Consider the following 13,841-nt stretch of genomic DNA (forward strand, 5'->3'; position numbering starts at 1 on the left):
TAGTATTTAAAAAATGAGCTAATTCAGTATTCTTGAAAGTTGCAACAGGTGGTTGTCTTTGTTCTGCGAAGCAGGAGTGGCTCACCTGTGTATTGGTCCCCAAGAGTTTTCCACCCATTTTTTAAAAATGTATTTAAAAATACTGTTCATGTGGGTTTCCCACTGTGATACAATTGTGCTAAAAGCTTTACTGTGCCCTCTATTTTTTTCTATTTTACTAACTGCTGCCATCATTTGCTGTGATACTGTATGTCTTTACATTTTTTTTTTAAAAAATACTTCATTTATTGCTGACTCAGTCCACTGCTGTGATTCTGTGATGTCAAAAGCTTTTTTGCCCAATAACTCCAAATGCAGAAAACAAAAAACCCCAAGAGGTTCAGTGCACACCAAAGCTCACAGAAGTCACCCCTGCCGTTGACTTCAGCAACCTTGGGTGCTCCATAAATGCTTTAAATTAAGGGAGCAATTTATTAACTTATTTTTGCTTGTTTGCGCCACTGAAGAATGAACTGACTGCCAAATATATACATGTGTGTTAATCAATGTTGGTAAGTTAAAGACTGCACATTGGCAATTATAAATTATTTGGTTAGCATATAAGGCTGAAGAAGGTTCCCTATGAAAGACACTGATATGGTGGAATCTCTGGGCTTACCCACATTTCCTCTCGTCCTGCTGCTTTTCCTCCGGGGAAAACTGCTCTTTAGTGCTCAGTCGGAGCAAATGGCAATTGGGTTTTCTGTGGTTTGTGATTTGGAGCTGAAGAGCAGGTTTCCCCTGGTAAAGGAGCAGGGCAAGTGGAAAGCTGCTTGGACCCATCCTTTCTAGTATAGAAGCTCAGTCCTAGCAGCTGAGGTCCATTTGGCCCCTCAAATAAAATATTTGATGGTTTGTCCGTCCCACCCAAGTTGATGGGCATTGCCATTCAAATGGTGCATGTGCTTGTGATTGATTGTGCAGGGAGGGGCTTACCTGGGACCCCCCAATATTTCCTTCAAGTTGGCACCTCTGCTTTCTAGGCACTGGGCAATGGAAATGTGGGTGCTTTAATCCGGCTTCCACCAAACAATATGTGAAAGTTTTCCAAGCATATTTCGTTTTAAGGCAGATTTGGAATCTGTATTCTGGAGCAGATTGGGGGAGGGTTAGAAAAAGCGTTGCTTTTCGCTGTCTTGTGTAGTGAGGGTAAATTAGGTGTTTCATTAATAGCATTCTTGCAGTTTTAGAAGTAGCAATCTGTTACTGTTTCCAGGTCATCAGTCTTTTATGGCTCCCTCCTGCAGCGTCTTGCACTGTCCTTCTGCATGTACCTGTAGTAACAACATTGTGGACTGCCGAGGGAAGGGCCTTTCGGAGATCCCAACTAATCTGCCAGAAACCATCACAGAAATGTACGTAATGGGATTTCCCCCTACTTTTACTAATTTAATTTGTTTCTTGTTTTGTTTTTTAATTGTTTATCACAAGCTCAAACTGTGCTAAAATGGGGCATACAGAAATATAACTTCATAATAGCATCATTTCCTGAATGGATATTTCACATAATCTGGTATTTGCTTTTGTGGGCTAAATATAGCAGCACAGACTACATTTCCCCCCGAAATGGATTCAAATGGATATGTTTGTGTAAATGTTTTTGAGACATCATGAGAAGGGCTATAATTTTAAATAAGTATATGTGAAATATTTAGAAGTTTTCTCCCATCTGACATCAGCCACCTTGGGTGCTCCATAAGTTTAGAATTATGTGCTGAAAATGAATGCTTGGAAACCTTTGTCCTGATGGCCACAGCCATAAAACAGTTGACTATGTACTCTATCCCATTAAGATGTCTAAGATCAGCTTAGAGGGTTTTTAACCAGTGCTATGTGTTTAACAATCGCACATGATACAAAAGTGTTACTATCATGGTGTGGCCTTTCCCAGCGACTCACCAAGTCCAAACATGAGCACTGGGATTCAGCATTGTGTTGGAAGTTTCAGCAGTGACAACATCAGAAACCTAGCCCTCACGGTTTCTGCATCTAGGACAGGCTTCCTCAAATTGAGACTACAATTCCCACCATCCCTGACCACTGGTCCTGCTAGCTAGGGATCCTGGGAGTTGTAGGCCAAAAACATCTGGATGGCCGAGTTTGAGGAAGCCTGATCCAGGAGGTGTTAAAACTCTGAGTGCAGAGAAAACTTGCACATCTCCAAAGCAGATTTGGGGGTTTTGACTAGATGAAGGTGAACAAAGTCAGACAGGGCAGGGTATAAGACAATGATTGGTTTGTCCATCCAGGTGATATTACGAAACCTCTTCTAGAAGGGGCTTCGCTCCCCATAAAGGGTCAGTTTTGCAATATCGAGGCTGCTTTTGGATCCAACTTTGTCACAGTCCGTTGTGTGGCTCGAAGTGCCTTTTTCATTTCTGGCTGATACTCCAGCTACAACCGTATCTGGAGAAGACAAGCTTAGCCACAATTTACTCATGCTTTGGTAACTTCCCATGTAGACTGTTTCAATGTGTCGTAATGTTGACTGGCTTTAAAAATGGTCTGGAGACTGCAGTTGGTTCAAAATAGGGTCACAGCACTATTAAATGAGCATTTTGGTCACATTGTGCGTTATCAACCGCACTGCACCCTAATCTGATTTTGGACCCAATTTAAAGTTGTGTGTTTTCAAGTTTTAAATCCCTTGGGACCAGGTTACCTTATGCCACCCCCAACAAATTCCTATCCAGATCTTCCTTGGGGACCTTTCTTCTGAGCCTACCCACCAAGTAGATGGGGGGTTTCCAGAGTGAGGGCCACTTTCGATGAGACATGGAACAACCTCTCCAGGGAGGTTAGCCTGAGGCCTTCTCTTATGGTCTTCCTGGTGCCAGGTGATGGCTTTTTCCTTCGCCCATAATTTTTCAATGTGCTTTGAACTAATCTTGGGCAGTTGTGGCTTCGTGTGGTTTTAATCTGAGCTGTAAACTACTTACGCTTTTTCTTATTTCTTATTGTTTATTTTAATTACTATATATATTGTATTTTGAATGTTGTCTTTTTCATCGGCCGCCCAAGAGATAGGTAGTGGTGCTGATGAAGTGTAGGCAACACTTAAACTTTGGAACTGCCTGCTTATTGACACCAGACAAGCGACTTCAACGAACACTTTTCAGTGCCTGTTTAAAATGTATTTGTTTAGGCAAGCCTATCCAGACACGTATATGTTGAAGTGTTTTAATTTATTTTACTGTTAATCTTCATTACCTTTAAATGTTTTTGATAGTTTTTAACTGTTTTTATTTATCATTTTAATACTTCTTGTAAACTGCTTAGATGTTTTACTATGGTCAGTGGCAACAGAATATGGCCTTCAGTTCTGCCTAAGGTGTTCCCTTACTAGATTTTCCTCCCCCACCCCTTTTCCTCATTGATTTCCAATTGGTTTCTCAGTTAAGTTCAGTTGGTTCAGGCTGTAGCCTGCCTTTTCTTTATGGTTTCTGACACGTGTTATCCAACAGCAAGAGTACTGAAAGACGTCACAGATATCCATTGCCTACATGGCAGAAAATGAGCTGCATCTTCCACGTTAGAGCAAAACTTTCTTCTGAATACAGATGATTTATTGTTGTGTTACTCCATGATGACAGTGTTCATCGCTTTTGCTGATAAAATGCAACTGGAGGCATTTTTGTCATTAACAACCAGTCCCTTGAGGTACTGCTTGATAGAACAATTTGTGTAGATATTAAATACTAGTCAAGCTGTAGGACAATGTTTAAAGATTCACTAACATAGATATTGAGTAGACTGTCAGACAGGCTTGTTTAACAGTCAAGGGGCAAGTATATAGAACAGCAGTTATGAACAGCACTTTGAGGATGTAAGTAGAAAATTCATGATATCATTTTACAAGTAACATCATAAGCAATATTTAGTTGATGCAAATGCTTTGGAGTAGATTTGTATAATAGCCTGAAGGCTTCGGAAAGCATACGAAGAACATGAGATCTCTTCCTTTGTCAAAAGACAGTCATTAGGCATAGTAAGAAATTGTATCTGTCATAACGTTTTAGATTCAGGAGCTACAGTGATTTCCTTTGCTAATATCTATTTCGTTTGCTGACATCTGTTTTTTTGCCATTTACGCTAACAGCAGATGGGAAATATGCTAAGATGTGAGGCATTTTTATTGCCATATATAATACCACCTGTGATTAGATTGCTTATATTTGTTTTCTGTGTTAAGGAAGTTTGATTTCTTCTTGTGAATATAAAAAAGCAAAGCTACTTCAGTGCAATGCAATTGAGTTTGTCTGCACTTCCAGTAGCTTCGTAGAAACCAAGAGTATACTAGTGTCATCCCTCAGCTGGAGTCTACATCAGAGAATGACCAGGAGGCCCCAGTCTTAAGCCAAGCCCAGGGTCAGGTTCCATAGGGAGTGAGGAGCCAAGATCCTGCAACAAGGCCCTGTAGCTGGGCGTTCGCATCCAGGATGTGGCTGCTGACATGGAGGCAAACAGGTCCCAAGTCTGAGGTCATCTGGTGAAGAGCCTGAGTACATGCAATAACTTCTTGGGAATAAAGGTCTCTCTGGCATCCCAAGGGCAGGATGCGGCCCACGAAGACCATTTTACTGGCCCATGAACCCCCCCAAAACTGAGCTGCCCACTCAATGAGTCCCCAGTGCACTGCGCTAAACCAGCGCAGCGCGATGCAGGGACTTGCCGAGAGGCGCCAGAAATCATGTCTGTGCATGCGCAGATAGCAGAAATTGCATCTGCGCATGTCCAGGTGTAAAAAAATTGCTTCTGCACAGGTGCAATTTTCAGCATCTGTCACAAATTCTTCGCAGCACTTATATATCACCAGACCTTTATATATAGTGAGAGGGTGGGGAGGGGTATTACTTAGAAGGGTGGTGGGAATGGGTGATTGGCTGATAGTGTAGTAAACGACTGTTAATGACTGCAATTGGTCTTACAGGAAAAAGCAATGGGTGAGATGGCTAAAAATAGCTTTATCATGTATAATGAGATAAGAATCCAATGTCACTGTTCAGACCAGGTCTCTCCATGGTTTTAAGTTTGGTGATAAGTTGCAATTCAGCAACTTCTCTTTCCAGTCTATTTCTGAAATTCTTTTGTAATAAGGCAGCTACTTTGAGATCTTATATAGAATGTCCTGGGAGACTGAAGCGTTCTCCTAGTTTCCCAAGAATGGTAGCTGTGATCTCCATTGCCTTCACCTGTGCATGTTGGGAAATTACCTTCATTTGAGGGTTCATGGGCTATTGCTCCTCTCTCCAGAATATACAATGTTACTCTGTGAGAGAGTCTCTCTGCATGTGTCTGTTGAGTAGAATATTTGCCCAACACAGTTTTTCCTGTGGAAGTGGATGTGATGTGCAGGAGTCATGTTTGCAGAACGGGTCCCCCCTTCCTTGCTTGAGTGGGGTGTCTTGTATTCCCAGGTGTAGAAGTGGAGTTGAGGTACCTGTTGTATTTGAAACCTGAGTGTGCCATTACCCAGGGATTTGCTAAGAAAAACCTGACTTTTCTCACAGAGTTCCTTGCCCATGAATCCAGCCTTTTTGGTTTTCAGTAGTTTTGGGGGGTGGGGAAGAGTTAGATGCCAAGGAGAGGAAGTCCAGCGTTCCTTGTTTCTTCAGTGCATAACAATGCAGCAAAGTGGTGTGGATACCTGTAAGTACCGTATTTTTCGCACCATAGGACGCACCGGACAATAGGACGCACTTTGTTTTAGAGGGAGGACAACAAGGGGGAAAAATTCTTCCGCTCCCTGCCCAGCGCCCCTTCAGTTTTCCCGCTCTAAAACAAGGTGCCGTTCAGGCAGCTACCTTGGAAGCCTGGAGAGCGAGAGGGGTCAGTGCGCACTGACCCCTCTCGCTCTCCAGGCTTCAGGTTCCTTTCGACCTGCTCTTTGGGGCTGGTGGGGGGAAGCCCACCACCAGCCCCAAAGAGCAGGTCAGGGAGCAGCGGAAAGGTGCAGCGGAGAGGCTGCTGCCATAGTCACGCGTCACTTCTCCAGCTGGGAGAGGATCCCGGGGCTATGGCTTCTTTAGCCCCGCACGCGCTCTCCTGGCTGGAGAGGTGACACACGGCTATAGAGGCTCCTGCCATAGCCACACGTTGCCTCTCCAGCCGGGAGAGGGTCGCGGGGCTATGGTGTCTTCGCTCCATAGGACACACACACATTTCCCCTTCATTTTTGAAGGGGAAAAAGTGTGTCCTATAGAGCGAAAAATACGGTAGATAGTCTCCACATTTGCTTTGAAGCACATGATCAAACATTGTTTTATTGAGTTTTGTACCCTGCATTGACATATGTGCAGCTATATTATTTTATCGAGAAAGGAAAGTTCTCAATGGTGAGGAAAAAAATACTTGAAAATTCTATTATGCATAATACCTTCCGGCCAGTAATTTTTCTGAATCACTTTCTTGGGTTATGTTTGACTCTGGTACCACATTAGTACAATCAAAGCATATTGCTTTGGGATTAAGAAGTTGAGGGATTGCTTCTGCTCTCCAGTCTGAGAGGGCTGATCTCCCACTCCCTGGGTTTCTGTGTCCAGAACAGCCAACATGCTGCCCTCCATGGTCCATTACAACTCCCATCACCTCTGACCATTGGCCATGTTGATGCAGGTGAAGAGAGTTGTAGTCCCACAACAGCCTGAAGGCATCAATTTAGGGAAGCGCTATTTAACTGTTTGGGATTCCCTGCCTAGGAAAGACCATCTTACAAAATCCTTGTCTTTTTGCCAGTTAAAGCTTGTCTGTTAAACGTTTTCCATTCGGTTATCTAGCTGGTTTATTGTTTGTATTGCTGTTTCTGGTTATTTTAAGTTACATTTCTCTTACATTTGGATTACTCGGTTTTACTTTTGCGCTGGTTTTCATTTGATTTGATTTTGTAACACTTGGGCCTTTTAAACAGAACAGGATTTCACATATACACTGTAATAATAATAATAATGATGGCCCCATATAAGCGTAGACAGTTGTTAAGATATTTTTAATTTTAAACATTTTTTATGTGGCGTTACACAGCTCAAGGCAGCTTACATAAAATTAAAAACAAACATTTCATGAGAGTATAAGAAGAATCTCTGCTGGATCAGATCTAGTCTGGCATGCTGTTCCCTCCATGGATTTCCAAATGCCTATGCGAAGCCCCAAAGTGGGAGATGAACGCAATAGCATTTTCCTGCTGATGATCCCTAGCAACTGGTATTCAGAGACATACTATTCAATGTTGTTCTTTATTTATTTATTACCCACCCTCCAGCATAAGGTCCCAGGATGGGTTGCAACGTTAGAACACAACACTAACTGTTAACACTAACTGTGAACATATCAGACGACACAGTGATTCTTCAAAACAGCTCTTGTTTATTCACAGGCCAGGGCAGAACTGAACTGAAGGGTTTAGTCAGCCTGCTTATATAGAGCTCCAGTACAACGTTACTGTAACAACTTTCTAAAACTATCCAATCGCTGAACGTCACTTTCAATCCCTTATTTGCATAACTATCTACAGTATCCCCCTGCTGGCCCAGGGTGAGAACTTCAGTACATAACACTAACATCAGTCTAAAACAGCTAGCAATCACTAAAATATTCATCTCGAGTGTTAAAAGCCAGGGTAAGGTGGTGGATCTTCAGCATTCTCTGGAACATAGCCATCATGGCTTATATAACCTTACCTAGGGCCGGCTCACCCATGAGGCAAGGTGATACAAATGCCTTGGATGGAGGAATCCATAGGAGCTGCAGATCTGGCCTCCAAGGAATGCATCACCTGTTGTTGCTGCTGTTGCTGCCAGTGTGGTATAGTCTTTGGAGGCTGAATCCACCAGCCTCTTGGCGTGTACAAGCTGCTGCTGGTCTCCAACCACACTTGTTCCCAATATAGATCTTTATTACCCCCTTGTTTCTGATGTAGATCTTCACTCACCCCTTTCATACTGCATCACGATGTGGTACACTGGTTTGACATCAACGGATAGGAAGTGCCTACAGAGGGTGGTGAATACAGCACAAGATATTATGGACTATCCCTTGAATCCGCTGGATGACATCATGGAAGAATGTTGCCTCAGGAGAATGAGGAAAATTCTCAGGGATGATTCACACCCTGGCTTGCCCTTTCTTGATCTCCTGCCCTCAGGCAGAAGATATAGAAGCATGATTAGTCACACCAACAGGGTGAAGAACAGCTTTTATCCGTGGGCTGTTAGGCTGCTGAATGAAAAGATAACAACAGGGAAACTGACTTTTGGGTTTGGTGGGTGCGCATCAGTAAACGAGGTGAATTAAGACTAAGAGAGCTGAGTGGGGGGTGCTTGTATAATCTCACTGTATACAAGTTGTACAAGTGACAATAAAGTATTTCAATTTCAATTCTTCCCTGGCAGGAACCACTTTGTGGTTTGCCTCAGTTGCCAAAATGTCTTGCACCAGCCCTGGATTTACTCCCACCCACAATTAATCTGCATAATCCTCAATACATTTTGTAGCTAATTCCGTAGTTTAACTTTGCGCAGAGTCAAGTCCTTCCTATTTGAATGTTTTGAATCTCCCAACCTACATCTTCATTGGATGTCCTATGGTTCTAGAATTTTGAGAGGGAGAAAAACATCTCTCTAACCCCATTCACTACACAATGTTTTCTGAATCTGTCATGTTCATATACAAGCAAAATTTTCAGACTTAGAAAGCCCAGAATTTTGTAACTTTTCACCATAAAGGAAAACCCAACCATCATTTGAGTTTCCTTTTCTGAACCTTTTCCTTTGAACTTCAGTCACATCATAGATTTGCATAAGGGCTTTAAGATACTGACACTTATCAATCCCTTTTCTAAAGATTCCTAATATGGAAGTTGCTTTTTTCACATCTGCCACCACACACTGGGTCAACATTTTCATTGAGCTGTATACTGTGACTCCAAGATCTCTGGTCAGCCATCATCAGTTCAGACCATATGTATACAATGGTGCCTCGCAAGACGAAATTAATCCGTTCCGTGATTCTCTTCGTCTAGCGGTTTTTTCGTCTTGCGAAGCAAGCCCATTGACAGCTTAGCGGATTAGCGCTATTAGCGGTCTAGCGGCTTTTAGCGATCAGCTGAGAAGCGGCTTATCAGCGGAACAGCTGATAAGCGGCTTAGCGCTTAGGGAAAGGGCAGAAAAAAGCGAGAAAAAAACGCGGGAACTCGCAAGATTTTTTCGTCTTGCGAAGCAACCCCATAGAGAAATTCGTTTAGCGAAGCGCCTCCAAAAACGGAAAACCCTTTCGTCTAGCGGGTTTTTCGTCTTGCGAGGCGTTCGTCTTGCGGGGCACCACTGTATATGAAGTTAAAGAACATTTTGCTACTTTGCACTTGCTTGCACTGAATTTCATTTTCCGTTTGAATGACCATTGCCCCAGTTTGGAGAGATCCTTTTGGAACTCCTTGAAATCTCCTTTTTGTTCTTTTCAATAATTTGGTGTCATCAGCAAATTTGGTGACCTCATTGCTCACCTTTAACTCCCACCTTTCCTGAGAAAGTTCAAGCTCAGTGATCTACATCTTCCTCAGTGAGGAAAGGTGATGAATTAATTCAGTTCATCTGCAATCTCCTTTCCCATATTTAGCTCACTTTTGACTCCCATGTCACCCAAAGGTCCAACAGTCTTCCTAGCTAGTTTACTGCTTCTAATGTATCTAAACCTTTTTCTATTATTATCTTAATATTTTTTGGAATAAACTCTTCAGTTGTTAGAAGAATCCAGTCTCTTTCAAGAAAGAAATTCACTTTCAAGAAGGTATTCTCCATTAACTAAAGCCAACTTTGCCAAAGAATTATGCACCCTCATCTCTGGTGATGGGCATTTTTGGCCATGTAGCTAGAAGTTACCTTATGACCGGTCCGTCAGTTATGTTGTTTAATAGATTGATTCCATCTAAACAAGCACATTTGCCATGTTCTTAAAGGCAAACTGTTCCAAGCACGGCTCCATCTCATCTAGGAATCGATGATATTTTGCATCTGGGAAAGTATTCTAACTTAATTAAATTTTAAAAGGTAAAGGTAAAGGTACCCTGCCCGTACGGGCCAGTCGTGTCCGACTCTAGGGTTGTGCGCCCATCTCACTTAAGAGGCTGGGGGCCAGCGCTGTCCGGAGACACTTCTGGGTCACATGGCCAGCGTGACGAGGCTGCTCTGGCGAGCCAGCACCAGTGCAGCACACGGCAACGCCATTTACCTTCCCGCTATAAAGTGGTACCTATTTATCTACTTGCACTTAGGAGTGCTTTCGAACTGCTAGGTGGGCAGGAGCTGGGACCGAAAGATGGGAGCTCACCCGCTGCGGGGATTCGAACCGCTGACCATACGATCGGCAAGTCCTAGGCACTGAGGTTTTACCCACAGCGCCACCCGCGTCCCTAATTAAATTTAAAAGGGTTTAAATTAGGAGTGTTGGGTGTGGGATGAGAAACTATTGTAGGCATCTTAACTTAGCAAGATCGAGCAAAGAGCAGCCATGAAGGAGAGTGCTGCCACCTAGATGCCTTTGTCTCTCCCCCACAGTGTGTACTTACACGGTGAGGGAGATAGTTGTTGTGTTCAGGTGTCATGCTAACCATAGCTTAGCACCATCTCACTGAACCGGAGTGAGGCTCATGTGTACCCCCACCTTGTCCTGCACAGCCAGGAGGAAAGATTTGGAAGCTATTGCTTAATCACAGTTTGTCATTTCATCTGAAGAGTTTGGATTTGATATCCCGCTTTATTACTACCCGAAGGAGTCTCAAAGCGGCTAACATTCTCCTTTCCCTTCCTCCCCCACAACAAACACTCTGTGAGGTGAGTGGGGCTGAGAGACATCAAAGAAGTGTGACTAGCCCAAGGTCACCCAGCAGCTGCATGTGGAGGAGCGGGGACGCGAACCCGGTTCCCCAGATTACGAGACTAATCTTAACCACTACACCACACTGGCTCTGAACCAGAGAACTGTGATCAACGTTATCTATTGCATGTTTGCAATTGTTCCAAGGTGGCTTGTTTCAACCAAATCAATGTCAATGTTAAGCACAGTTTGTTAGCCTAGGAAAAATGTGATTAAGCAAAAGCTTTTGGTGGTTCCCTCCTCTCAGCCATGTGAGAGGGGCAGTAGCCGAGACTGGATGTGGCTCCTTTTGGCTTGCTCCCATTGCTTTGTTCATGACATCTGAACATTGGCACTGTCAGCTGGATGGAAAGATTCCCCACTTACGCAGGAGTTACATTCCAGGCCCCTGTGTGCATAAGTGAAATCGCATAAAGTGGAGGAGCACCCTTTAAACACCCTCTCTGCTGCTATCTCTTCAATCAATACAAAAAAAAAAATATCCACAACCAGCATTGACGCTTTGGGGCTGGCAGGAAGCTGGATAATGCTCTAGAAAGCGGCTGCTGCGCTACCCTACACATCAGCTATTAGGCGGGGAGACAGAGCAGCATAAACAAAGCCCCACTGCCCCTCCGGTCTTTTCAGGACTTCCTCTACCCTTAGGAGCAACTTTAAGGGCATTTCTCATCTCTGATTCTGTAGAAAGAAATTGCAATCCTATTATTTGGGAGGGAAAGTTTCAGTTTTATTTCAAATTTCATTATTCATAAATATAGGTTTAATGCATATAAGGAATTTAAGAAATGTTAGTTGGAAAATGATGACTTTTTAAAGAGTGTTTGACTTGCTTCTTGCTTGAACCTTTTACTCCAGTCTTCTATGAAAAACTGAATCCCCATGGTAAGCAACTGTAAGCTCTTTAGATTCCTTCTACTGGATATAACATAAAATATTTCAGATATGCAGCACATGTAAAATTAGATTAGTGCTTAATTTAAATTGTCACTACCATGCATGTCAAAGTGACAGAAGGTGGGTTTCTTAATTTTTTTTAAAAAAAATGAAAACAATTGCTGACCCTTGATTCCCATGGCATTATCTTTCACTATAGTAGAAAAAAAAATTACCTATGTTTTTAAAAGGCATTCCTTCTCATTGATACGAATATAAATTGTACATATTTTGGATTGCCCTCTTGTGTTGTTTTTAGGGTCTTCAATACCATTCTTTGTTGTTTTTCTTTGCTAGACGGCTGGAACAAAATTCAATCAAGGTCATCCCCCCTGGAGCTTTCTCGCCATATAAAAAACTTAGAAGAATGTAAGTGAGAAATATTTTGGAACTGACATAAAAAACATATGGATGAAAAACAGGTCATGGTTTATACAAAATACCTTCTGTCAGTTTATGGGTGCTTAAAAATGTCTGACAGCTGACAGATTGGTTGATATGGCTGTGTCTGATTGTTGAGTCTAGGTAGCTCCTTTGTCATGCTAATAGCTGACATTTATGCCAACCTATTAATACAAATTGACAAGAATATATAAATTGTGCTTGCCGTTAACAGAATAATTTTGAAGCAGAGCATGGCAGCGCAATGTCATTGATAGCATAATATTCAGTGCCTGTGCTAATCTAATTCCCCCCTCCCCAAATATACAAAATGCATTAAAGTTTCAGGTTATTGCCAGAATTAAAGTGAGGGATGAGGGATTTTCAGAATATTCTGGACTACAACTTCTACCATTTCTGGTTGAATATTGATAATTCTGGCCAAGGCTGATGGGAGTTAGAGCCACAGATTCCGATCCCTGATTTAAGCCACTATTTCTGGGTGATGGGAACTGAACTTTGTGTTGTTGTTCTTAAAAAAACATATTAAAAGTTAATTGCAAAAAGTGTTTTCAGATTAAATTTGTTAACTGCGCCTTACAGAGTTGAAATAAATCGCTGTTCGTCCCTTTCACGGATCATAACACGTCATAGCAATCTTGTTTCTTATTGCAGTGATCTGAGCAACAATCAGATCTCAGAGGCTGCACCAGATTCATTTCAGGGTCTACGCTCACTAAATTCACTGTAAGTACCACCACTGTCTTTCAAAAGAAAGGCAAAATCCCCCGAATTGCAGTGAGGGAGCAAAACGTTATTCCTGTGTCTGGGAATTAGACTCTAAACAGGATTGCACTCCTCTTGAAGGAACAGGTGTGTACTTTTGGCAGCATTGTTTGGTTTGCCAGCTGCAGTTGTTTCTGGGCAGAGTTCACCTGGCCACAGTGAAGACATGGTCAGATAAGCTCCCCATTAGATTGCTATACTCTGCTCTTTCTGGGACTGCCCTTGAAGATGATGGAGAAGCTACTGCTAGTTCAGAACATGGCAGCTAGGCTGCTGTGGATAAGAACCTACAGGAACTGTACAAGTGATTTGAAAGGATCTTCCTTGGCTACCAATATACTTGCAGTCTGAATTCATAATATAATAAAAATTTATTACTTATATGATCCCCATCTGACCGGGTTGCTCCAGCCATTCTGGGCAGTTTCCAACAATTTATAAAACCACAGCAAAACATCAAACTTTAAAAACGTCCCTATACCAGGCTGCCTTCAGATGACTTCTGAAAGTAAGATATTTGTTTATTTCCTTGACATCTGACGGGAGGGTGTTCCACAGGGCGGGCGCCACTACCAAGAAGGCCCTCTACCTGGTTCCCTGCAACTTCACTTCTTGCAGTGAGGGAACCACCAGAAGGCCCTCAGAGGAGGACCTCAGTGTCAGGGCAGAACAATGGGGCTGGCGTTGTTTTGATGAATTTATTGCTGTTGTTTGCTTTATCTATATGCTGCTGTGTCTAATATTATAATGATTGCAATGTGTGGGTTTTTTAATGCTGTTGTGAGCTGCTTTGAACTCAACATTTGCTGTTGGAAAAGGGGAATACACATTATTAA

At 42.6% G+C, this 13,841-nt stretch overlaps 1 protein-coding gene across 7 annotated transcripts in view; it reads left to right on the forward strand.

The window, feature by feature from the left end:
* The window catches only part of SLIT2 (slit guidance ligand 2), a 232,194-nt gene that overhangs the window by 156,629 nt on the left and 61,724 nt on the right, over positions 1-13,841 (forward strand). For all 7 annotated transcript variants that reach the window (XM_083754823.1, XM_083754826.1, XM_083754822.1 and 4 more), the window contains exons 9-11: positions 1,256-1,394; positions 12,136-12,207; positions 12,895-12,966. In XM_083754823.1, the coding sequence (XP_083610949.1) occupies positions 1,256-1,394; positions 12,136-12,207; positions 12,895-12,966 (283 nt within the window). The remainder of the gene's footprint in view (positions 1-1,255; positions 1,395-12,135; positions 12,208-12,894; positions 12,967-13,841) is intronic.

The sequence above is a fragment of the Podarcis gaigeae genome (genome assembly GCF_964106915.1).
Source record: "Podarcis gaigeae genome assembly, chromosome: 9".
NCBI classification, from domain to species: domain Eukaryota; kingdom Metazoa; phylum Chordata; class Lepidosauria; order Squamata; family Lacertidae; genus Podarcis; species Podarcis gaigeae.